At 35.4% G+C, this 27,985-nt stretch overlaps 1 protein-coding gene across 10 annotated transcripts in view; it reads right to left on the minus strand.

Annotated features, from left to right (window-relative positions):
- LOC110837360 (BTB/POZ-zinc finger protein abrupt) overlaps positions 1 to 27,985 on the minus strand; it is a 273,544-nt gene that overhangs the window by 23,943 nt on the left and 221,616 nt on the right. For 4 of the 10 annotated variants that reach the window (XM_022079382.2, XM_022079381.2, XM_087352441.1 and 1 more), the window contains 5 exons: positions 26,606 to 26,732; positions 24,419 to 25,006; positions 20,868 to 21,101; positions 20,168 to 20,402; positions 19,378 to 19,440 (listed from right to left, as the gene is read on the minus strand). In XM_022079382.2, coding sequence (XP_021935074.1) covers positions 19,378 to 19,440; positions 20,168 to 20,402; positions 20,868 to 21,101; positions 24,419 to 24,814 — 928 coding nt within the window. In that variant the 5' untranslated portion in view covers positions 24,815 to 25,006; positions 26,606 to 26,732. The other 6 variants (XM_022079380.2, XM_022079384.2, XM_022079379.2 and 3 more) reach the window with 5 other exon arrangements.

Below are 27,985 nucleotides of genomic sequence, written 5' to 3' on the forward strand. Positions count from 1 at the left end.
TGATAGCACTGCCTTCCAACTATGTTCAATCACTGCGCTGGTTGCCACTTTTTCTACTCAGCTCCAAAAGTAACAGGAGCAAGTGGAAACATTCAAATCTGAGTTTTTGGATGAAGTCTGAGCTCACCTCAAACATTTGCCTCACAACTTTCAACTGCCTTGCACAGGAAACAAGAGTATCGAGAAATGCTACAAAATTAATGAAAATATGGCCTTACAAAGCTAAAGCTGTGCAAAATTTGCTGGCATGTGATTCAGAAGCCACATATAGTATTTTCTGTAACTGGTGGAGACATTAAAAACTAAGTCTAATTAATTAACCAATCCATACATGGAAGAACTCAGAAATTATTCTTCTAGAGGCATTCTGTACATCCAACAAACAAACAAAGAATTTGTGGGGAATGTATCTGAGCCAATGGTGAACATTTTCTGCATCTCATGCCAGAGAGGTTAGTAAATTTCATTCTATGATGTTTCTGCAATCTCACCATTGTTGCAGCTGGCCGACTAGAGAGGTGGCAAACAACACAGCGTTCCTACATAGCAATAAGTTGGTGCCATGGCAAAGTAAGCATTCTCCCTGTACATATGTATGTTAATGCAAGGGGGCAAAATAACCAATTCACCTTCAAAAACATACTTTTGTTTATATAACGGCCTTACATGAAATATCTTTCATACACCACTTTCTTTTTAGTGAGAATAATCTGTATTAAAACAATTTAGAGCTGCATGTGAAAAGTTCTGTTCTATTTGTGAAGATGTAGATTGTTAGCTTGGTGAAACAGCAGGTCCCGACAGATATACCAAAATATTCTCATTTGCTACACTTTAAATGTTAACAATGTCAAAATAAAAAAGTATTTGTTTTTATGTGTATAAATAATTAAAAGCATATAGTGTTCTCAATAGCAAAACTATACATACATACATAGGAAGGATTACAGATTTTCACAGGGGTGTGAATTTAGGTTGTGGTCTTGTGAGTTGAAGTGGCTTGCCTATAAAGACCACATGGCACAATAACCCAGAAAACCACAATCTAATCAAATAATGTAAGCTGACAATAACATCTATACAGTTCCATCATATTCAATATTTCTATTCTTCTGGATTTCTTCCATCATTTAAAATTCTTAATTCCATTATACACTCTCAAAATGTTAAGCTCATTCCAATTTCCTACTAGAAAATGTAATGATCTCATGGTGATAAACATGTTGATGTGGGAAGGGGGGGGTCATGCTAATTTCTATCTGTGTAACATTTTGTGGTTATTTTTGCACATATTTAAAAATAATTTTCTTTGCTAAACATAAGACATTCATATGTAGACCTAAATTTCCAATACTCCTTTCAGTTTATTATTCTTCATATACTACTGTTCTTAAAAATTCATGTTAATTTTTATTTCAATTTAGAAATAATAATTAATATTAGGCACCGGAAGACCGAAGTAACGGTCAAGAAACGGAAGAAGAAGAAGAAGAAGAAGAAGAAGAAGAAATAATAATTTTCTTAATGGTTTTGTGTTACTTTATTTGAATTTTATTTCTAAAACAATATCTACTGGTATTTACTTTCTTAAGGTATCTGTGTCTGAGTACATCATTTTCCATTACAAACCCCAATATGAAAATAGGAAGTAATTTTACACTTTTTATACAACTCTTGGTTTTTAAATATTTTTTAATATAAGCTACATCTGAGGTCACAGTAAGTACAAATTCTCATACTAGACATATTAATCAACCTAAACACAAATAACACTAATGATTAAAGATTAAATCAACATAAAAATGGTGCCTTTGATCAAAAGTTTTCTAAAATGATATACGGTAAGAAACTAAAACAACCCAGCCAACCCTCACTAGAAATTCCGTGAGTTGAGCCCTGTGCATTACACATATCCAGTCACAGACTAATGGGAGACAAGTGTGCCACGAGATACAAAAGTGCCTAACCAGAACCTATATATAAATATTTTTTCTCACCAAGGATTGTTTACAATGTACAATTGTTCTAGAGGGAGGTTTAAAAGGCATGGGTAAAGCTGCATGTTTAGTATTGTATACCTGCATAGCATATAGCTACAATCAAAGGGAATTTCTGAAGTTCACCACCTGCAATCCTTCGTCTGACAGGATACACAAAAAACACCTAAGGTTTATCTATGCTTATGGCTGTAGGGAACGATCAGCATAAAAATATGCGAAGAGAAGCAGCATGCTACAGAAATGTGACATATCCAACACAATTAAATGCCAACAGTGAAAAATTCGCTACTGTTAGTTTTTTCATGGGACAGATTCCAACATGGGAAACAACGTATACCCAGATGGAATTGTTATTTTCAAACTATAAATGCATGAAACTGTAAGACTGTACCACCCAATTAAAATGTTACATACCAATTTGTATGGGATTATTCCAACAAAGTAAAAGTGCTCTATATATTGCGACCAGTTCAGTGTGATTCACTCAGTATGAAACAGGAATATCCCTATCAGCCACAAAAATCCTGCCCATCATGCCAGTCAACTCCACTGCTTCCCCACTTTCTCCCTATAATCAAGAGACTGTGCTCTGAACCATTAAGTACCTGAAGCTAACCTACCTCATATCCCACTCTGATTGAAATGTTTCAGAACCCCAAGATATCCAAACCTCCAAATACGAGCTGCCAATGCAACCCAGAAAATATCATTTGAGTTCAAAAATATAAACTTTTGTTATGGTGCCAAAACTGTTTGCACAGTGTAAAACAACATGGCAGCTGCACAAAACAATAAGAGAGTCAAATGCAACTGGAAATCAATCGCATAATGACCACCACACAAGTTCAATATGCTATCATAGAGCTACATGCACTATATTACAGGATTATAGACTTATATTACATAAACATAACATTAAGAATGCATGCTTTGTAAAACTGTTAAAGCATGATACTAGATGTTGCGTTTTATGAATACTTTCTCTGTAAAATAAACACGTTATGAGAAATCTCGACATTCGTATGTATCATATATACAGCACATATTGAAGCGTTTGTAATACTGGGTGCGGCAGAGGAAACGCAAGTTTTTCAAATGGCTAATACTCGGCAAGGAGGAGGGTAGGGGATTTCCGCCCCTTGCTAGTAGATAGCTTAGATGATGCAGTTTCAGTAGCCATGGCACCGTGGACCCACGAGCATCGGGTGTTTGTCATTGAAAATTCTATCAAAAGAGGTGAATCCGTAATTGCCGTTCATCTCCCGTTTCGGTGATATCCCTTGGCCGCCTCGCTCCCCTGACCTGTCCGTATGTTGACTATTTTTTATGGGGTTACCTCAAATCAAAGGTCTACAGAAACAAAACGTAACATCCAGGAACTGAAAGATTCCATTCCCCAGGAAACCGCTACTGTGAGGGAAGAAATGTTGGGAAGAGTAATGCAGAATTTCGAGGAGAGGCTGCAAGAGTGCGTACAGAAGGAAGGGCGTCACTTGACAGACGTTATGCTTCGGAAGTAATTCAAAAATGTTCAACAAAAACTGCATTGTAAAACCTTTCTTTTTGTGTAATTAAAATTTTTTAACTTGAAAATCAACAGAGTTATTGTTATTTGAAAAACATGCATTTCCTCTGCCGCACCCGGTATAAGAATAGTCAACAACCAGTTTCCAACAAGCCTTGACCTACACAGGACAAGCAGGACAGACATACATCCATGCCTTGAACGAGATTCGAACCCACAATCCAGGTTTTTGAGCAGCAAAGGCCCACACTTTACAATCATCTATTACTATTATCAGCCTAAAAGTCAACTTTTCCAAAACACTACTGAATGCACTAAGCAAATTATGGAACTACTTTGATCAATGATAGCCAGACATACAAAAATTTTAAGAGACTGGCTCTCTAATATCAGCTGAATAGAAAAATGGCTAGTTATTGTTTATGGCACCAGTACATGACACTAGTTAACAATTCTTTTGTAATTTAACTGACACAGTAGTAATAATTTAAATTAATTAAACATTTACAACTCCAAGTGCTTTATTTCAATTCTATAAATATCAATTAACCCCCAAGATTAAGTGTGAAGAATAGACTGTATGCCCAAGCACTATACAAAGAAGCCAGGACAAACGAAAGTAAAACTTTTCAAACTTTCTCTACAGCACTGACAGTTGGACCCAGAGGTGGATCTTCTTCCACCTATGTAATATAGGATATGGTTCTTAAGAAGAACCTTTTTCTCAGAACTCAATTTTTTATTTCACGAACACAAAGACACAATCGCAAGCAAAGTACATTTTCTGAATTTCAGGTTCTGATATCCATAAATATTACACAATGCCAACACTGAACTGCGCTGTCACATAAAGTGTGATAACGTGTTGAATAACATAAACCATTTTTAACATGGCTATCTTCTGGGTTTTAGCACCATGTAGTCTGGTAGAAGTTTACCAACCTCTGAAACGGTGGTACACTACAACCCAGAAGATGGCCATCTTCATATTCACCAATGTGAGAACATAAAATCCTACTTAATAAACCAACTTCACATTTAAGATGTGCATAACATAGACAACTCGTGGGGCTAACTCTCAAGAAACGATGAGAAAAACAAATGCACAATAGCGACGTCCGAAATATGTCAAAAATCTAGGATGCTCTCGAACATGTGGACAAAGCAAAACATCAATGGGCCGATCACATTATGAGAAGAAAAGACGAGAGATGGAACACAAATACCATGTGTGGTATCCAAGAAACAAGAAGAGGCTACTCGGACGGTCACCAAATATTAATTCAATAAAATAAACTTTGATGCACATAAAGTAGATATACAGTATATTACCCTTTTCTAAAAAGCAGTCACATTAATGAAGGGCCAACTGTGTCTGGCATTAACGTGAATACGAACTTTCAAGTACATATTTGTATTGTAACATCTTTCTGGTCATGTGTTATTTGCCACTGAAATGTATTGTACTGTGCATAGGTAAGCCTAAAACAAAAATTTTTAACTCCAAGCAAAACTCAATCTAAAAATATGATTCAAATTTCTAGAAAATGCAACATTTTTATCAACATTTATATAAAGAATTTCTTACTCCAAAAATGATACTTCATTATCAACAGTTTAAATTAGAAAAAGCTGACCAAATTTCATTTAGCACTTGCACTACATTTTAACAGCGTCAACACCATTTTCTACATAGGTACAATTTTTATCAAGAAGAGCAAAGTATTCAGCCTATGTTCTATTTCTATCCTGCTAACACATTTCTTCTCACTTTCTGCAAAGGAAGTACTTCCAGTCCTCATTCTACTCAGTCTGCTCCTATTCTCATTCACAAAATCCACTCATATTCATGATCTAATACTGAATGTGTTAATGTTTTCACATCTCTGAACTAATTACTGTCTTACAGCTATAAAAAGGTTCTTCATTATTAGTGAAGAATGTACATATTTTCTTTCATCAATATGGTCAATAAATGGCAAGCCTTTATCTTCTTCTTTGCCGTATACGATGAACACGAAGTATATGCATCGTAAGATACCGCCTTGTTTTACATTTTCTATTGCAGAAGAGACACTGTTCCCATTGGTCAAGAGGTTTCTGCACGTGTACATTCTCTATATGACTCTTTAATACGTGTTTCCCACGGCAATGTCGAGCACAGTGAGGGCATTTGACTAACTGGTCTTGGACTTCGCCCACCATGCTTTTATTATAGTGATCAGTCCAGGCAGTACTATTCACATTTTCAGAACTATGAGGTGTTTGATCAATGTGACATGTCATGTCCTCTCCACTAATTTCAATTTTATCTTTTTCCTCTGTATCACTTCTATCTTCCTCTCCATGTTCATCGATCTTGGCCTCCCTTCCATTGTCCACCAACTGCTGGGTCCATGGCATCCCTATGGCATGATTCATCCAACTTTCCTCTTCAGCCCCTGGAAGTCCAGGGGAGTAGATCAGATTTACTAATCAATATGTGTCAAATACGACTGATTTCTTAACCTAAGGAAGTTAATTATACAGCACGAGATATTTAAATATGATTACAATATAATCACAGTAATTAAAGGCTGCTCTATCCATCTTCTGTATCACAAATTAATTATATGTTTATAAATAGGTTAACGAGTCAACAAATTTTTTGTAACAGGAAACGGGAATAAATTTTTTAACTGATTCTGATGTCCAATTCCACATCTAAATAGAGTATGTTACCATAATATAATTTTTATAAAAATGTTATGGACAATTTTCATACATACAGCTTGCATCAGAGATTCTTACTCTAGTCCCAGACAGAGGAAGAACTGCTGACTTGGCATTTTGATGATAGGGAAGACAGGGTGACAGAATAGGATGGGGGCAAATCAAATGGAAGCACTTACATGTTGAGCATGAATAAACATTACATTCTTTTGAAATGCAAAAAATTATGCAACTATGGATGTCTAATGTGGGTAATTTTTGCTACCTGTATGAACAGACCACAACGTAGTCTCAACATTTTATTTCCAGTGCAATGTGAAAAATCAGGATGAAAGCCTGGCACCACATATCTCATGATAATGGTACTGCAAACAAAGAAGAACAGTATACTATTTGCTGTAAACCAACAAATCATGTTTGAAGACTTGTCTTCTAAAAATTTTGGGATATTCAAGAAACAGTAAACATCGACTTAAATATTGGATGTCTCATGCGCACTGTAGCCAGTGCCAAACAAGTAAGACATATTCCTGTTCCGCCCAATGAATGGTAAGAAAACTCAAATCTCAGCAACAAAGAAACGGATGACAAGGAAGGTGCATGAACATCTTCAAATCCAACAATCACACGCTATACTCCCAAGAACAATACATAATAGGACACAATGAATTCAGTGATTTCATATGCAACTTAAATGTAACAAAGCAACAAGTTGAGATTTTTAGATTCATATTACAATAGGATTTCCTGAATAACAGCATGAGAATTTCGTACTCAGAAAAATTAAACAAAAACTGTTGGCACTTTATGGAATGCGGGACTCTCTACGAGAGTTCTTCAACTTTAATACATTGATGGAAGAGTTGGACTTTTAATACAAAGCTGAAGAACAACAGTTATACATAGACCCATTTAAAGTGAGGATAAATGAGGTTATGTTGCATAAAGGAAACAAATAGCCTTTGATAACTATAGCCCATGCTACTAGCATGAAGAAAATTTACAAAAGCATGTCCCTTAAACTGAATACAATGAAGAATAAATTTAGCCATCATCAAATTCTTGCTAGGGATGCAAGAGTGATTTAAGTAATGTTGCTGTACTGCCATTTTAACAACTATTCAAGCACATAAAGTTTACTAAAATGATAATAAGAAACTGAGCTTTCAAAGTTATACATAATTACCAAATGTTATCGAGAACAATCCCAGTGGCTGAACAAGTCAAGAAATTCCCATTTTCAAGGAAGCTGAAATTTCCACATAGACAGTGGACCTTATCTCCAGTTTCATTTAAAGAAAACTTATGGAAAACATAGGAACTATTTAAACATTATCTCCTCACATATGCTTTGGTCTTCAAAGTGATATCATCACTTCAAACTTTCCAGCCAAAATGTTGTATGCATTTCTTTCATATATGCTGCCTGTTCCATCATCCTTGACTTAGAAAGTCTCAACAGTATTATAAGAAGGGTACAAATTTGTTTAGTTCATTATGTGACTTTATATGTCTTAGTTTCTCTGTTACTTACATCCAGATATTTTAATCGGTACATTTTAATCTTTGTGTAACAATTACAGCCTTCAGTGTAGGAGACTAAGTCTCACATTCATGAAAATCAAGTAACATTATAATTATATGTATATCAATCCATAGGTTTTCTTTAGAAGGAACATGGAAAGATAAAGAGTTTGAAATAAACTGCACCATGCATTTCCTGAATGTAAGGACTATTAATTTTGTCCTGAACACAATTTTAATTTGTTGCTGTAATTTCCAAAAATGTTATATGTGCATTTTCAAAGGATTAATTAGCATTTTTACATTTATAATTTTGTCCATGTGATAGTTAACCTGTATTCAAAAGTGAATACTTTATTACTACTAAATTCATACATACAGGAAAATTCTCTTAATAAATATCCATTCATCTAGAGCATGACAATTGTTCTTTTGTCTCTTTGGTCTGTGCAAAAATTTGCTCTTAGGGTTTTACACTTTAACAAAAATTCAATATGTCACCAATGAATGCACATTTATATCATACAAAGTAACACTTTTATCTGCAACAACAAATGTGACAGTTGAGTTCACAGTCATCAACACTCCTGCTTTATATTCAGAAGGTCCTGGTTTCAAGTCTCAACCTACTGACCAGCTGAAAGGTTCTGTGAAAGTTAAGCTGCTCATTTCTTTCCATATTGTTTTTCAAATTCATTATTCATTAAATATCCTACATTCAATGCTGTATTGTATGGTTTGTTAAGTATTATCAAACAATTCATGTATTAACAAATATAATTCATGTTTTAGCAAAGATTTTTAATTTAATTTTTCCAACGGAATAATAAAGAAATTCATTAAAACATTTACTTAGAGTTTTCTCATCTCCATCCTATTTCTGAATGTTTCACTGTTACTGTATCTACTACCAATCATTAAAACCAGACTAAAGAAACAAACGTTTTAAACACAGTTACGTGATAAACACGCACATAAACCAGAATACTACATACTGTCATTGGAGCCCATTCTTTACAGTATAAAAGCAAACTTCATACCACCACCAAATGGCATCATAAATTAAATGTACACCAACCATTCATCACAATACACATGACTACTGAACAATGTTTCTGGCCTTTGATTACTTGCTGCCCAATATGAGCAGTTCTGTGGCATAATCACTGCTGGGCTGGGATTTACAAAAGGGTAACGACAGATAAACTAAAAAAAAAATACTCTTGAAAATATCAGGCAACATGACAAAATTTCTAGGTGCCACAGCAACCAGGATCTGTCAAACCCTCATTTATCTAAGCATCAGGTAAACTGTTGCAATAAATGAGTTAAAATGTTACAATATCGACAACAAGGTGGTGATCATTCTTTTATAGACTGTAAAATGTTTTTTATTAAAATGTTATTTTCTTGCAAATGGCTCCCGAAAACAGGCGTATCCTTATAGTCAAGATTACCCTTTCTTCAGACAAATATGTTAATTAAATTGTATCTAACAACCAAAAATAAAACAAAATTGTAACCAAACTAACTCTTACTGTCTAGAGCAAGCATGTCAAACTTGCGGCCCACAACGAATATTTTTGCGGCCCAGCCAATATAACGGTATGTAAGAAACGTTTTAATAAAAATTTCGTAACTTAATTTGAAGGCAAAATTCAGTGAAGTTGGCGTGCCTGGATTTTACAAATATTTACCTGCCAGGTTTGAAAATACTCGAAAATTTGCATATGAAATTATTTCCATCTTTGGAAGTACTTATCGGTGTGAGCAGTTATTTACAATTATGACAGGAAATAGGTCTCCTGTCAGATCCAGAATTACTGACATTCACCTTGGGTCAGTTTTGAAAGTAATCGCTGCAAACAAGATTTTCCCCGAAGTAGGGAAGATAGTAGCAGAGAAGAGATGCCAAGTGTCAGGAAGAAAACATTAATTTTATCGTTGTGCTTGTTTTTTTTTATACTATACTTTTCGAAATAAACCTACGTTTCTATGAAAATTGAAGTTTTTTTTTTTGCGGTCCGCATAAACTTAAACCTTGTTTATTTGAGTTTGACATGCTTGGTCTAGAGGAACATGTAAGAATAAATAGGGTAACTTTCTTGATCAGTTCATTACAAATCCACAAACACTTCACTTGAAATTCGAAGATATAAAAGGAGTTTCAAGTGACAGCAACTGTATTTAAACATTCATTTTAATAACACCTGAAAGGTGAAGTATTAACAGACATATGAGCGTAACATTCATTGACACTAGCAAGCAAATGTGAAATCCTTACACAGTTTAATTAACCACATTTTTTCTTACTTTATTTTCCATAACACTTCAGTCAGCACCTGCATAGTTCACTTTAGAGATATGTCATTCTCACTTTGCTACACCAGAACAAATATCACATTCTGCAAAATAATTCTTAATAGTACCTTCAGCACATCCCAGAGTATTGTGTTCCTTCCATGCACTTCTTAACCCCAAAACACAGAAGACCTGGTCAACTACTATTATTGTACATACTTCATGTGGTTTTGTGATACAAAATATTCAGTAAATCCCATGTTACTCATAATGTTCTTTCCTTGAACTACTTGACCCAAAAAAACCTACAAGACACTGGTCAACCACTACTACAGTTTGCATGGCACATGGTAAAGTAAAGTTTGTCCCGCTATGTGCCATACAGGCGCTTGGGGTGAGTGGAGGTATAGCTCCTCTGTTTCTTGACCCCGGCACTAGATGGGGGTGAGTAGTCAGCATTACGCCCCAGCCGGCTTTACCCCCGAGAAAGGACCCCAGTACACATTGTAGAGGAGGCTGGGTGGGCCCCAGAGTCGGTCTGGATGCAGAGGCTACAGGAAAAATCCTCTGCCCCCATGGGGGATCGAACCCCGGCCATCCAGCCCGTAGCTAGTCACTATACTGACTGAGCTATCCCGGCTCATGCATGGCACATGGTATTCTGATGCCAAAAAACCTTACATCAATCATTATCAATCTGTGGACTACTTTGGTGACCAACCATTAATAGTAATATTTATTTAATTTTATCACTGTAGATTAAAAAAGTCATGTAAACTGCACCAAAGATCCTTAGGTACAGTGACTTTGATACAGAGTGTGAAGTAAATAACATTTTATCCTTTTATTATTTCATTGTTTTATCTGTTAAGTATTTTAACTACTTCTTTATAATTTCATTGATATAAAGTTCAATTTTGGTCTTACAAAATCATAGTGCCACCTGAAGATGGTTTACATTGCTGACTGAAACATGTTGTGGAAAATAACATAAAAAAATTAACTAAATAAGTCATGCGGATGGATTTAATTTGATTGTTCTTAATACACTATGCAACAAGATGTCTCATATTAAGAATATGAACTCACTTTAACAATGAAATGCTGCACTTGGGTCTGTGTTTGTTTGTGGAATATTCAATTGGTTCTGTTCCCTATGCTTGATGCCATGCACTCTATACTGATGCATGGTAAGGTACTGGCGAGTCTTGAACTTCTTTCCACAGAATGTACACGACTCCCACTCTTCTGCTGCGGTATGTACATGTACATTGACAATGTGCTGCCTGAGGTTCCACACATTGCTATACTCCCGACTGCAGTGTGGGCACATCGGTCTGGTTTGATGCCGCTGTTGCTCCTCCTCCTTCATAGCTGTTGGTCGTGGCCACCAGCCCCGCTCCACCTCCTCTGCCATCAGTTCTGTGATGATAAAACTCCATTTTCTCTCTCTCTCTTCGGGCTGTTCACTATGGTCTTCTTACTTTTAATTCCCTAACTCCACATGTCAGTTTTTAAATACCAGGATCTCAATCCAGCTAACATAAATATCTTGATATGCATTACAACAATTTGAACTGCACTTAAAGCAAGCTGAATGTCCCATGTGAGTAAAATAAATTACAAGCTTTCAGAAATTTATAAAACATGTGGTGTTTCATACACATAAATAATTTTGATAGTAACACACCACACATTGCAGCCAAGCAGTTAGCACTCCTGCTTCATATTCAGGAGGTCTCAGCTAAGAAATCAGCCATCTTGAGTGAGGTTCCCCCCCCCCCCCCCCTTTGTCCATTAGGTCAAGACAGATTCCTTCCACATCCTTTCCAATTCATCCACATAGCAATCAACACTATATAACCTGAATCACTGAATAAACTACAAATAAACAGGTAGTATCATGAAGATTTCAGTCTTCTAGGTTGTTGCGCTGTGTAGTCTGGTCGATGTTAACCGTTTCATTCATCGCCCTGATAACATAGGCAGTATGACCTCTGAAACGTTGGTTAACATCGACCAGACTACACAGCGCAACAACCCAGAAGACAAAAAACCTCAAATCTTACAGGAAGTATCATGCTACAAGCTTAAGACTAAGTTGTCTGTTCTCATATAAATCATTCTTTATTTGGTGCTCCTATTCAGTGACCTCCAAAATCATGTAAAGTTTGTATCTTATGTGTATCATGTAAAGTTACACACAGAATACTATATAGTACATTAATGCAGTGAGACTTTTTTTTAGGACTTCTCCACACTAAATTAATTTATTACTTTGTAGATGCCAACATGGAAGGACTCTGATGCACTGATGATTAAAATATAAAGATATCTATAGTCATACTCATTAACTTAGGCAAAGTAGCAGTTTACAAAGGAAGACGATTAAATAGGAGAGACAGCACATGTATGTACAATGTTCAAAATATATCAATGGGCATTTTAATACTGAAAAAGAACAGGAATATGAACTGACCCATAAAATGTATGGTGATGTCAATGAAACTACACTATGTAATTTCAACCTCAAATTTGTTAAAGGTAATTTTTTATAAACACCATCTAAAAACATGCAAAACCTACAATATAAATTTGAATTTTTAATTGGCTTATCTTGCCCACCTGCTGAAAGTACTAGGTTTCTCCTTACTTGGATTCTTAACAAATAAAGTAACTGTAATTAATCTGTCAAACAAGAACCCACACTGGACAAAATGCTTAAATACAGAGTTCAATTAAATTATTTGTTATTAGTGTACAGCATGAACAGTCAGATGGCCAATTACAGATAAATCACAAGAGAATAACAAAAATAATAAATACAACCACATAACAATAAGTATCGAGAGATTGCACGACTATAAAGAAAGTTAATACATAAAAGCAACTACTGGGTATCAAGGGAAAGATTACTTCAACATATATTGCAGTAAAACCAATTGCTTGCTGAATGTATCAGTATCTTCGCTATAATAATTCAATTCAATTAAGCTCAGTTAAGTTAAAAAAGTGAAAACATAAAAAACAAATATAAATAATAAGATACTATATTAGGCAAATTTAGATGCTAACATACAAGATAATGCTGTGTGCAGGAAGTGAGAAAGGAATAAAACAGTATATAAATTTATACAGACTGGAATTAATATCAAATACATAGAAAGTACCACAATTATTACAAAATATGGCTAAGAGACGGTTTTTGTTTCAAATACATCAACGTCCCTGCAGACAACATTAGCAGCTGATGCACATGTAGAAGAAGGAAAATTTTTTAACTTAAGGACTGAAATTAACCCTCCAGGACTCGCGTTATGAGCGCAGCGCCGCATTTTCAGTAAAAGTCTGATAACTCTTTCTAGGAATTGTTTTCTCTCCTGTTGCTTTATCCATGTTAAGAGGAAACCCCCTTCCATGGAAATTTCAAAGGAAATATTTCTAGCTACGACCACAGACCAACTTAGTTCAGTTTACTTTTAGAATGCTAATAGTGCGGCAGCCCGCTCACATGCGAGTGTTTGTGTTCCAAAGTGATTTTTTTTAAAGTTTGGGTTAATTTCTTCTTTATTGGTCACGTTTACCAACAATGGCTTCTAAAACAAGATCTTCTGATCCAAATGTTTGGTTGAAGTGGTTATTAGAAGAAGAAGGACATGAAAGAGAACAAGTGAGTGCAGGATAAATTATAGATTGTGAATTCGATGATAGTCAGGATTTTGATGAGGAACCATGAGAGGAGAATCACGATAGTCAGAAAACTCGGCTGAAAGTTTAGATGAAGATTCCAATGCAGGAATAAGTGATCTTTATCTTAGCAAAAATAAAATGACTAAATTTCAGAAAGTTCCCATGCGAAGAAATAAAAAGGCGCCAAAGAAAAACATTATCTCTCACCTTCCTGGGGTCAAAGGATGTGCAAAAAATTGCAAAACTGAGATCAAGTGCTGGCAGCTATTTTTTCCAGATGATTTATTGGGCGATATCACAAAATTCACTAATAAAAAACTGGAAAAAATTAGAGAAAATTATTCTAGGCAAAGTGACTGCTTAGAAACTTCAATTGATGAAATCAAAGCTCTAATTGGACTTTTATACTTAGCCGGGTGTCTAAAATCCTCACACGGGATGCTGAACTTGGAGTGACGAGATTCGGAGCTACCATGTCATATCGCCATTTCCTGTTATTGCTCACTGCTCTACGTTTTGATGACATTGACACGCGCAATGAACGCAAGGTGGTTGACCGATTAGCTCCAATAAGGCAGGTAGTTGAAAATTTCAATAATAGCTGCAAAAATGTTTACACTATAAGTGAATATGCAACCCTAGACAAAATTCTGCAGCCATTTAGAGGAAGATGCATTTTCAGACAGTATATACCGAATAAGCCGGCAAAATATGGCATAAAGATCTTTGCATTAGTAGATGCAAGGATTCTTTACACAACGAAGATTGAAATATACGTGGGAAAACAAGCAGAAGGACCATATAACATCTCCAATGATCATGGAAGCATTGTGAAAAGACTTATTGAGCCCATAGCAAATACAGGACGCAACGTCACTATGGATAACTGGTTCTCATCAATTCCAATTGTTGAAGAACTTGAATGAAACTACAAAACTACAGTTGTTGCAACACTAAAAAAAAAAATAAACCACAGATTCCTCCTGAATTTGTCGCCAAAAAGCGAACCGTCTTCAGTACACTTTTTGGATTCACAAAAAGCTATATGCTATGTTCATATGTCCCAAAAAAAATGTTCTTTTGATTTCTAGTATGCACGATACCCATGATATTGATCAGGATACTGGAGAAGCAAAAAAACCTTAAGTGATTTCTTTCTACAATTTGACCAAAGGGGGGAGTAGACGTGGTTGATAAAATAAAGGGAGAATATACTGTGGGGAGGAAAAGTTCGCGTTGGCCATTGACAGTATTTTATGGCCTACTTGACATAGCTGGAATAAACAGCCAGATTATTTTCAAAAATAATACGGAACAAATTGTCACTCGTAGATTTTTTCTGAAGGAACTAATGAAGCAGCTTACTCAACGCTTCGTCTATATGAGAGGGACTATTCCTGTATTATCTCCTTCAATCAAAAGAAAGATTGACAAGATATCTGAAACCAACCCGGATAATCAACAAAATAGTGGAGCAACTAAATGCAGCAAGAGCAGCAGACAGCTTTGTGCCGATTGTCCTCGGAGAAAAAATAGGAAAACAACAATAACATGCACATCATGTAAAATATTTCTTTGTGGTGAGCATACCATTTCCATTTGTTCGAATTGTTATAGAGACTCAAAATCAGCAAAGGAATCAGGTAGCGATTGAAATGTAAAAAAAATGTTTTTGTATATATCCTATTGTTGTTGCTATTATTATTACCATTCATAAATTAAATTTGGAAACACTGATTAGTTTTAGATGTATTTTTATCATTCATTAATACAAAATGAAATCAAGATATTTTTCAATGAAAGTTTACGTATTACATAAGTTTTAAATTATATTTCAGTTTATTTTTAATGAAAAATATACAATGTTTTAACATTTTATTAGTCTCTTAATTGTAACTCCATAAATAAATTAAGAGTAAGTAATAGACTGAATAAGTATTTGCTCAATCGATGGGTTGCGGCGCAGCGCTCACACGCGAGTCGTAACATTCCAACAGTGAACGAGAGCGCTGGAGGGTTAAATACAGAAAATCTGCAAGATACCGAGTGGTGACTATAAGACTTACAGCTTACAAAAGGGAAAGTCTGTATTTCAAACCAAGGTAAACTTGGATAAGGAACAGTGGATCAACATGATACCTTCCCTTACATACGGTATGGAGTTTAAAATACTCCAAAGCTTCAGTACAGTTGTAATGGACCTACTGGATTTAACACGCTGACAGAATGAAGAGAGACAGGCTTCTCAAACTAAGAAAAAGTTACAAACTACATGGTGTAAGAAAATGACATCCTTTAACAAGACTTTTGGATGAATGAATGAGGACAGAACAAGACAAGTGGCCTAATTCCCCAATTATTTGATAATTATGACAACGAGCCTGTCAACCTGTAAGAATTATCTGAACATAAGCAAAAATATAGAGTACAATGATATTCTGTAATACTTTCTTTTATAATTCTAGCATTTCACATTTTGCAACATCTTTCTGGAGAGGAATACAAAATGAAACCTTGTTAGTATTAAAAAAATCCAACAACAACAGCACACAGCGACATAAGGCACATGAAGAAACAGGATTGGAAAGGTGTAAACACGATTCAAAGGTTCTTCATGGCACAGCCAACTGGTGTGACATCAAAGAGTTTCCACTGCCACTGGTAAATGGCAGCATGATAGTTAATGATGTCCCACGTCATAAAGTAAATGCATTGTTCTCCCTTCTGGTTCATATATATTTGCTAATATACATTACCAACTACATCATCATTTAAATTCACTATGTCCTACAATATCATACCAATTGATTTAAATAGACTATATATCAATGTTCTGCAACCTCTTTTCACCTGCAGCACACAATAATTTGCGAAAGACATGGCACACCACAAATTGTCCTCACAAAAAAGGGGGTACAAAACTATACATGGTAATAAGTATTTATATACATATAAATACTTGCCCTATAAGAATCCATTCACATGAAAACAAAAAATAACACATGCTGGATAAAACTAACGATGATAAACCAGTCTGTGTATTACAAATTCTAATTATGAAAGATAAAATACTGCCTTTTTGAACTATAATGTGTGAATATGCAATGTCTTACAAAAATTCACAGCATACTTGAAACCTCATCGTGGGGCAGAAGTTTACCGATGTTTCAGAGTTGTTTGCTGCCTCCATCATCAAGGTGATGATCTATCGCAAGCACCTCTAAAACGCTGGTAAACTTCAATCAGACTACGTGGCACAACATCCGAGAAGACAGCCAACATCATTGAATACCTTATTTTTACGTTATTACGAAGCATGTGCAAACAATTGCAAAAATAAATTAATTACAAAAGCAAAACACCTTCCAGTCAGGAATAATATTCATCCAATTAACAAGTGTTACATGCTCAGTTCATATCAAACAGACAATTCATTTCAGTTGATATTCATAGACAAAATAACACTATTTAAATTATATCCCTTTTCAAGTGAACTAACTTGTAACTTTGGAAATTTACGTAATGCCTTTATGGTCCCTTAGAATCACCAGTAACAGTTTTTCTTTATATCAAGTGCATATGTTTTTTTAACCTAACTGGACTTAACCACTGCATGCAGCATCACATTATGACAAACGCGGTCAGACCTACTTACAGTAAACATTAAAACACACAAAGTATTCTTACAGATAACCGTAAGGTTGCTAAATTCTTGCCATAAATAATCACAAATTATTTTCTGCGGCTTTTGGTGTATACAACACAAATTAACTTTACATCGCACACTTCCTAAGGACAAAAATCAGCAAATGACATTCAAGAACATGGCAAAGTAGCTCATAAATTCACTTACCAGCTTTATAAATGTTGATAACATAATTCCTTAAAGAGAACAGCAATATAAGGCAAACAAAACTGGCCACAGATCACAGCAATCAAGACATATATTTTGCAGGGATTAACAGATTCTAATAAAACATGACCTGTCTATTTACACTAATATATATTTTTTAAATTAAAATATGCTACCTTGCTGTTATTAATTTATGATAAGAGTTTTAAGTAGATAATATAACTCAGAGCATGCATTTTTCTTATTTCTGGAAGCAACATTTCAATGGAAATATTTATATTTTCATCACGTTATCAAGCATGGTTGACATGGTGAAAGTATGAAAGGGAAAAAAGAAATGAGGGGGGAGGGGTTAGGGAATAAAGATATAAGAGAAATCAATTATGTTTGATTTCAGTGGAACTTTTCACAAACTTATCTACAGAAATGAAAAGAAATAATATAAATTCTGTGGCTAATTTTGCTTGCACATATGACATTCACATAACACACTACTCTGTGCAAGTTAAAGCCTGTAAATATTTCCTTTAATAAAACAGAATTAATTCAGAATATTTAAAACTGGCATATCTTATAAATCAATCTGTATTAGTCTCTGCATCATTTAAAGTCATTTATTCACTAATGCAATTTTCATTTATCATTTCTTCCAAAGGACTTGATCTTTATAAAGTAATTTTGTCCTGTAGTCTAGTGACAGGGCATGTTCATATACTTTGTTTCCTCCATGTGTACTTCTAGACCAACTCCCTTACTATCATAAAGACGTGTTTTCATTTATGATATATACATCTTCACACAATAATTATCATCATCAATAAGTAGAGATTGAGGCGTGAGCCTTGTGCTGCTTGGTCGCTGGGACCGTGGGTTCGAATCCCACTCAAGCCATTGATGTTTGTTCGTGTTCGTGTTTTTCTGTGTTGTGCTGTCCTGTGTACAGGTAGAGGCCTTGCGACGGGCCGATCCCTCGTCCAAGGAGTCCTACCGAATGTCGATAGATCAAGGCAACCAGAAAGATGGGACCCGTAAAAGGGTAACGGAAAATGTATAAACACTGTTAAACCGGAAATAGAAATAAAAAGAAGTAGAGATTAGGAGCTTATGTGTCACACTCAATTCCAATCCCACTGTTTACATTTAAATAATTTTGTATAGGCATTATTTTAAAACTAGTATCCACTTCTAATCAGCTTTCCTGAAGTGTGAATATATGTCACTATAATTTTTTTTTTCCAATTTTAGCCTCTCCTCTCCTTACAAAACCCTGCCATAACAATTTCATAGCCCATTTTAAGGCAGAAATATCTGACAACACGCACATATTACGTAAACACAGTCACTTCTGTCAAAATGCTTTATGTGCAGGGTATAAATTGATACTGGGACAGCAGGGAAGTTGAGGCTGGAAATGCAAATCCAATATCTAATTACATCTCTGCTACAAACACTAAATTCTGAATACAATTCTTGGATATTGTGATTGGTGGAGGAAAAGGAAAATCAGATAACAACAGTCAGTTACTCTGTGGCTAATAGAAAAAGAAATGTCCCAAGATGAATAATATAAAAATTGGCTAATTTCATTTTTAAGGTACCGCTTCTAATATAATACACACACAAATTCCAGTACTGAGGTTTCTGCCAAACCAAATACGTAACAGCTGCCCTATAAGAATGTTATCCACAAGCTTTACCTTGCACACTGTGTCTACGACCATTGCAACTTCTACTTTCAACTTTCTACAAAATGATAACATTTGACAACTCACCAAAATTGGCATCTTGACTATTGTTATGCAGTCCTGAGGGTCCAGGTAGCAATCCAGGAATATCTACAACAGAAATTACAACATTTTAACACTTTTTAGACATACGTATTGATCATTCGACTCTGGTCGATTTATTTCAAATTAATCATTCACTTTAAATTAAATATGAAATAAAATGTGTGTCTGAATTGAAACAAACTGAAAATTAAGAGCAGTTCATTAAAGAATAACTTTTTAAGTTAACTTTACACTGTATATCAACTTTGAATAGTACTAACTATTAAGCTTAAACTTTGGAAGTTGGCTTCTATCTTTGATCCAAATATGCACCCATATATCCCACCTTTCGGCAATATAAATCAATATCGATACACTGCGAGCATGTTGGCTCTGTAGTCATATAGTGGACTTGTATGCATGAGGTCATGGGATCTAATCCTGGTCAAGTCAAAATATTGTTTTCTTTCATGCAGCCACCAAGTTATTTTACGTTATATAAAAAACTTTTTATATCAGAATGTTGTATTATCTGAAAATCTGTAACCATACATCATTGTATGACCCCACTGCAAGTAATCCATTCCAAATTTCATCCAAATTTGTCCAGCAGTTCTCAAGTGAAGTCATGTGGACAGACAAGATCAGCCCTAACATGTTCATTTCATGCAAAGGATGCGTAACAAAAATTTCTGAGCTTGGGCAATTCACATCTTACTCCGACGCAGCTGAAGACAAGAGCATCCAAACTACTTGCACACAACAGAAATGTTTATATATACATGGTTCTTACTTTGAAGTCCAAGCAATGCGGCAGCAGGGAAGGGTGGAGTACGTGTTGGATCTAGTCCCAGATTGCCATTGCCATGATGGTGATGGTTGTCATCCACGGAGCTATAATCATTAGGCTCTAACTTGGGTCTAATCAGGTCTCCGATGGGTGGACCGCGTTCTGAGTTTGTATCACTCGAGTTGCTGTCCTCGCCTGTTGACTGGGCTTGTAGTGAAGAGTCTGAGTTGCCTTTGTTCTGTCAAACATAATGTAATGATAACTTGGAAATACTTTCACACACAATGAGTCAGTAGAGAATTTATTCCAAGCAAAATTCATATAAAAATTCTTTTCCAGCACTTCCGAACCTTATCGCTGAAAATAAAAAAGGTTGAAAACTGCATTTCTATTGCATGAAAGAGTTGTCATGGCCAGAATACAATACTAATGTTGTATTCTAATCCCAAATTACAAAATTATAAAGTTCTGACTCTGTGAAAACACTTCATGTCTGACAACGTTTTCGCCAGATTTAAAAGTATACACACATAATGTCTTTGCAAGTTACCTATTAAGACTATGGTTGTGAATTATGCACCATTATTAAATAAGTCCTTTTATATGGCTGACAAACTAGCAATTATATATACATACATTAAGAATTGTTTTAAAAATATTTCATATTCACATGTCACTCTAACGGGTTTTTCATTTGTCTTACCTGATGGGAGGTGCTGCCTGTATGAATTGTTGGTCCTCCCTCTAATGCCTGTCCCAATAACGTCTCTCTCATTAATGGATCACCATTGTTGTTATTGTTAGTTGCAGACGAAGCTGGGGATGGTGAAAAGCGGTGCTCATTGTTTCGGCTTCGTTTTCGAGGTGGTGAAAGAGGATCCTCTGAAAATTGATCTCTCAGCTCCCCTGACTGTGACCAGGGCAGTGAATTTGAGGTCTGAAAACATAAATAACAGAACTTAATGTTCCTGTTCTTGTTACACCAAAGAATAAAATCAAGACAAAACTTTGCAAACTAGTTTCATTATCATCGCAGATCAAGCTATGTTGAAATGCTCAGTGTTATCATTCCATTTTGGTATTTTGAAAAATGCTCAAAATTTGCAAGCTTTGGTCTCTCTCTCCAGAAGCAAGTTTTAACAATGATGGAGGTTTCGATAAGGATTATAAGAATTTTGGCAAATGTCATTATAAACTACAAAAATACAGAGCAGCAGATATGTAAGATCATTACATCAGTACTTATACGTTTTCTTAAACATAACATTCAAATTGTGGAAAAATTTGTTTTACTGGGAAATTACTATTGTCATCATCCATTCCTATCTTCTATAAACATTCAAAACAAAAAAATTAATTTAGGAGCAGCTAAAAAGTGAAACACAATTTAAGAATGAAAGACGCAGGGTCAGCAAATGTCAAGTGTTATGGAAAAAAACCCTGAATGGGAAAACGACATTCCATTTTTATGCAAATAAGAACAGGACGACTGTGCAATGTATCCCAAGAAAAATAAACGAGTGGACATAATCCAGTTTTGAATTTTTAAGCTCCATGTTTAAAAAATTGTGATTACATCTTGGTGTTCACTTTTAAATTTACCATACCAAGGTCAACTACAAAAGCAAAGAGCAATGGAACGAATATGATAGAATCTGTTAACAATATTACAAAAAGAAAAATCACAGTCTTACGGTCCAGTTACTGAGCAAAAACCTGTTTTGTAAACTTCTTAAAACTAAACAGACGAACGGAACATACGTCCCTCACTTAAATGTTGTCTTAATAGTTAATGAAATATCAGATGCACTGGTGGTGATATATATTAAATACACATAAAAGTGAATTAAACCAAAAGTGATGAGTCTCTTATAGAGCATAAACTGAAACATTACTAATGACAAAATTATCTATGATAATGATACAATTCTATTGCGTGCCACTCCAACCAACAACTCCTTTCCAATTCATTCTACCATGACATGACATAGAAATTTCTGCTTACTGTTTCATATTTGCTATTAAAAACCAAAATAATGCTATACTTGGTCATCCATGCTCTCTGCTATATACAATACAATAATAAGGCAATGATTGCTTCATGACACTACTCAAATAGTTGCACAAAATGTCATTACATGTCCACTAAATTCCTTATCTGAAGACCAAACATAACATTATGTACATCGCAACTATTTTGGGAATTTTCCATTGTTCAAGGTATATTTAATGCAGAGTGTTTTCTTCCTCAAATCAATACTTCCATCCCTTTCTGATTACTGTCCAGCAATAGCATAACTTCATCTACACACTATCAGTTAATTCCAATATGAGGAACTAATCGTGATTATAACAGATGCAAATGATAGGAATACATTAATACAGTGTACTATGTATTATGTGCAACTCTCTGTAAATGAACAAATTTAATCAAAATCTTTACAGGAAGTTAGGACAAAACAACCACGTCTTAGTTTTTACAAAGACAGAACTTTGAGTAAAAGTATATGTGCACAAGTGAGCAGATAGCATTCCAAAATCTACTTTATCAGACTCAGTGATACAAAAGATTCCTCCAATAGAATCTCAAAACCAGTTTTTGATGGTCACAATATATCACACATGACATGATATGATTCTACTTTTGTAATTATAATCCTCAAAAGCTGGCCACAGTACTACTGAAAGACAAAAACAGTTGCTTCGTAACTAAATTTCCGTCCATTTATGTCACTTTATTTTTGTAAAGTGACAAACATGAAAATAACATATTATGCTCTACAAATATTTTTACAGATACAATATATAATGGCAACGCAAAGCAACACTATAATGACTTCAGCACACAATAGAGAAGAGTGGTCAGCATCAGGTCACAGCCAAGTTATACCCTGGGGGAAAGCCCCCCTAATACATACTGGGTAGGAGACTCGGGGGCCCCCAAAGCTGGTGTGGGCTACAAGAAAAATCCTTTGCCCCTGCCCAAGATTGAACCCTAGTCATCTAGTATCTAGTCAGACAATATACTGACCGAAGTACCCCAGTTAATTCCTTCCTTGGGGAATGGTCCTTTGAGTCTCCACAATCCCTCTCATATAATTAATTATTTTGTATCGCAGTTTGCAGTATCTGCAGAAAAGTGTCCTCAGCGAGACAATATAAATTATTAACTGAGCTTAGCACCTCCCCCCAAGTCACACAAGGTATCGGTGCACTGCATCACCTGCGTCCATGATAGTTTTTGCCCCATTCTGGGGTGTTCCATCATGTAGTGTGGCAATGTTTCAGAGAAATACTTAGTAGTGCCTCTGTCTTCAGCCCCAAAGATAGAAGCACTATGCTCCTCCAAAACAATAGCACACAGCCAAAATGCTACATGGTACAATAACCCAGAGGACCACCAGTTACATCCTCATCATCATGAAAACTACATACCCTACAATACCACAAATTATTTCATGTAAAAGTCCATGTCAGAACGTATTTTGCAGAATATAGAAAATAATACTGTATACTGGTGACCAAAAAATCAGCTATCAACTTCTTAAAAATTTCTTGATCTCTGATGATACATTTTCCTTCACACAAAACATTCATTTTGTTTCGAAACAAATTTATTCCAAAATAATTAAGTTCACTATGGAATACAATACTCATCTACTGATTCATAAAATTTCTTTTATGGGTAAGGCAATGAGCTCAGATCACATACAATGGCCTCACAGCTAACAGTCCACCATTTCAACTAAATAAATATATCTGAGGCTCAAATTTAATTATCCAATTTCAACATTATCCACAAATGTACCTAAGTATTCAGTGGTAAGAAATCTGCAAACAGAATTTTAACTGCCTTTTAGTACAGTACCAAGTGTGAATACAGAATAAGGTGCCAGTATCTCATCACACCACTAGACATAACCTATAATTACTACTATACTAGCGAAAAAGTGTAAGTTAGGTTAGATTAGATCTATACAGTTCACATTGGTGGTTTTCATCATTTAGTAATATTTATGTAATTGTTGGTGATGTGGTAAAGAAATGACACATCATTTTCTTTTACTGGTGTCAAAACACAACCACTTAAGACCCTCTTAAATATATTGCACTTGAAATAATACATTAATATACTTAACCATTCAATTTTCACACTAACTCTACCAAATATATTAGTAATCCCATATGGAAGAATCTAAACATAATTAAAACTTGAGCCTAATCTTCTTTATAATATGAGTGAAGTATACTCACAGGTGGAATTTTTTGGTTGTCTTTGGTGGGGACATCAGCAAGCCCTCGAACCTGCAGCATTTGCGCTGTTTTCAGGAAGTCAGACAGTTGCTCCTGGCCAATATGAACTTCACCATTGTACATAAAGCGCAGGAGTGATTCCATGTCCTTTTCTCTGACATCGCGCAAAATCACAATAGGATGTTGGCAAGGATTTGCCTTGAGAAGTCTTCGAAAGTATGGACTGCAGGCAGAGAGTACCACCTTGTGGGCAGTGAAGGAACAACCATCACAGGCCAAAGTAACATCCACGAAGTCTTCCTCATCACGTAGATGCCTGAAGGATGAGAGAATGCTGGCATGGAAATCATTCCAGCGCAGACTGTACTGCTGCTCAGGATCTGACACCTCTCCCATCTGGGCCAACAAAAGCTTCACCAAAGCATCGGGTCGTGACGTAGCAATCTTGTTCTCACATACAATCACACCGTGTCGTACAATTTTGTCGAGTAGCTGTCTTATTTCCTGGTCAATATTGTGGTTACTGCACACTTCTATTACTTAACATTATTCTTCCCCCGAGTGTTTCTTCTTTGTCTGGCTCGGCCCCTGTAATATTCAAATTCAACATTATACATATTATTAAATACAACCTCTTAAAAATACCAGATTTTCTTCACTTGTTATTTGAATATCATCGCTATCACATCATTCAGACATATGCATACATTCACACACAGACATACACACTAAAAAATTAATACATTACACATACATCCACACAAACTATAAAATTAAGAGACCACACAAACTATAACATTAATATAATCATAAACACAAAAAGGGCAAATAATAAATTAAGACTGTTCATGAGGTTTACTGCACACATCCAAACATTAATTTTTTTTTAAACATAACAGTAAATAGCCAAACTCATGAAACGATTTTAATCCACTGTCCTCGCTGATTACATATAGCAAGCAACATTGCTGCAAATCTAGTATCTTTAACCTCAAATCACATCTACTACTTTCAGAAACACACGATATTCACTGTAATTTCATTCTGTTTATATCACGGTCAAATGTAACTTAAAAGGTCTACCACGAAAATGAAACTAATTAAACACAGTACATTAATATGTGAATCAACTAATTTTAGTACTTAAGATATTTCTAAACACAATCTTTAAATCGCAAAGCTGTCTTAATACATAATCTACACAACTTGTAGCTCGTTATTTCACCTTCGACGAACGTATGAAAACCTTTTAAAAACGTTCATTTACAAATAACTTTTTGCTAGGACAATAAAAGAACATCAATAACACCAATAATCTCGATGAAATGACACTGATGACATGATACCGACTACTTCTCCCAATGTCAAGTGTAACACAGCTAAAATGCCCAATCGTCAAAACTCGAGCAAAACGATTACAAAAAGTTAATTTATTCTACGACTATGATAAATGCTTATTTGGCACCATTCTTTCAAAACTCCATGCTTTTCTCCACCAGGCACCGCAATCTGCCATTCATTTCTCTCGCGGCAAATAAACGTAAAAAATATCACAAACATTTTGAAAAACAAATACATAATGTTTATAAGACTAAAAAAATTGCAAACAATGAATGAAAGAAACACTTCTGTCCATTTGTATCACTCAAAGTACCCCGAGATCACAATACACCGACCTTCTCTCAAGCAACGACCTTCCAAGTACGACGCCTACTAGCTTATGACCCGGTAGGTTCACTTAGCCATCATGGCTGCAAAGAAAACTTCAAAGCGCACAAAAAAAGCGGCCATATTCAGGAACATGAATTGCATTGAGATGCTTTAAAAATATATTACAACAACACACCGGAATAGCACACTCTAACAGAATGATGTAAAGACATTGCTAAGTCGTGATTCCCACCTGATTTCAGGAATACAACCCAAGCTATGTACCCGTAGTGTCTCCGCGCTTTTGCGCACGGCTGCTCTGCCTAGCCTGCCAACCCGATTGATGCCCGATAGGCCTAACCACCATCGCGGTCATGAAACACACGCTGAATTTAACACGCTAATACCTCATCACGTACAGGCTTCGGCCAGCGTTCGTACTCTCAGTATTCACCATGCATATAAAACTAGGCGTTATGCAGCAAATATGCCGTTTGCACAATTAAATAAGTACAAAAACAAAGTCATAAATCATACCTGTTCCCATTCTCAAAGCAACAAAAGATCAATCAACAAGCTGAAAGCGGGATTAGTAGATCCCTTCCGGTTCTCCCTGTTCGCGCGCGGAAAGTATGAAAATAGTGCCGCTCCAAGACGTCCATCACTAAAACCGTTTCAGAAAAATTATTTAAAATGCCAACATTCCTGAAAATATACGTCTTACAATAATTGTTATTGTAATCTAATCTTACTTTAAGAAAGTACGTTTTACTGAAAGGCAGTTCACTTTAAACTTTAAATATATCATTACATGATAATATAAAGTGAAGGAAGTAATCTGAATGTGTATCTTTAAAGAAAATTTTGTATGAATGAATAACGACCATTTATATATTTATTTATTTTAAACGAGTTTCAACCAACATTCTTGTCAATATTGTATAAAAGTAATCGATATTAAGCACTAAGGCAACATACAGAGAGCACTTTCACTCAGCTGGAGGGGGGGGGGGGGGGGAAACCCTGCAGAATATCCGAGTGTTAACACAATTTCATTTGAATCTGCAAAAGGAATTAAACATCGTAATCAAAATATTTAAATAGCCCTATATAATACCACTAGCAATCCCATTTCGTATTTAGGACGTCCTGATTTCAAATCCTGCCTCGGAGACCGGAAAAAAATGTTTTCGTGGCTTTCCTCAGTCCTTCTAGACATGTGATAGGATGGACCGCGACTGCTTCCTTGCAAACTTTTGCATCTCTATCCTGGCGATTAAGTAATAGAGATTACGTACAATGACGGGATATGAGGCAGTATTAGCCTCAAGGAAAGGTTACTTTGGAGACCTAGACGCAGACCACAGGATAATATTAAAATTAATTTTAGAGAAATACGGCATGGAAATGTGAACTGAATTCAACAGACTCAGTACAGGGCCCATTGACCATACATCGAATTATAAAAAAACTTGGAAACTTTTTGATGTTCTCTATTAATTGTTGAAGAAGATAAATACAATGTTGATGAAAATAGTAACAGCAATTCAATGCAATTCAATTCATTTATTAGAGTGTTTGACAACAGCCAAAAAGGCCAATAACAGCCAAGCAATAATAATAATAAAATAAAATAAAATAATATAATACATATTAAAAACAAAATGTATCCCGGAAATAGCTGCTGCCCTATGTACCTTAGGGACAAGGTCTGTCTCGGGTACATAGAAGTACATACCCCATAAAGTGGTGAAGAGATGGGATAATAATAATAATAATAATAGGGAAACATAATAACAAGAACAATCGAAAGTTAGGCTATTGTTGAGTGGTACATTTGCACTTCTGCTTCGTATTCCACAGTCCAAACTAGGCCCGGGAATGTGCTATCATCAGTCCCTCAAAAAGCTTAGATAT

This window comes from Zootermopsis nevadensis, unplaced genomic scaffold, assembly GCF_977971745.1.
Source record: "Zootermopsis nevadensis isolate Lab colony 2312 unplaced genomic scaffold, Znev_1.0 Znev_ptg000021l, whole genome shotgun sequence".
Lineage (NCBI taxonomy): Eukaryota > Metazoa > Arthropoda > Insecta > Blattodea > Termopsidae > Zootermopsis > Zootermopsis nevadensis.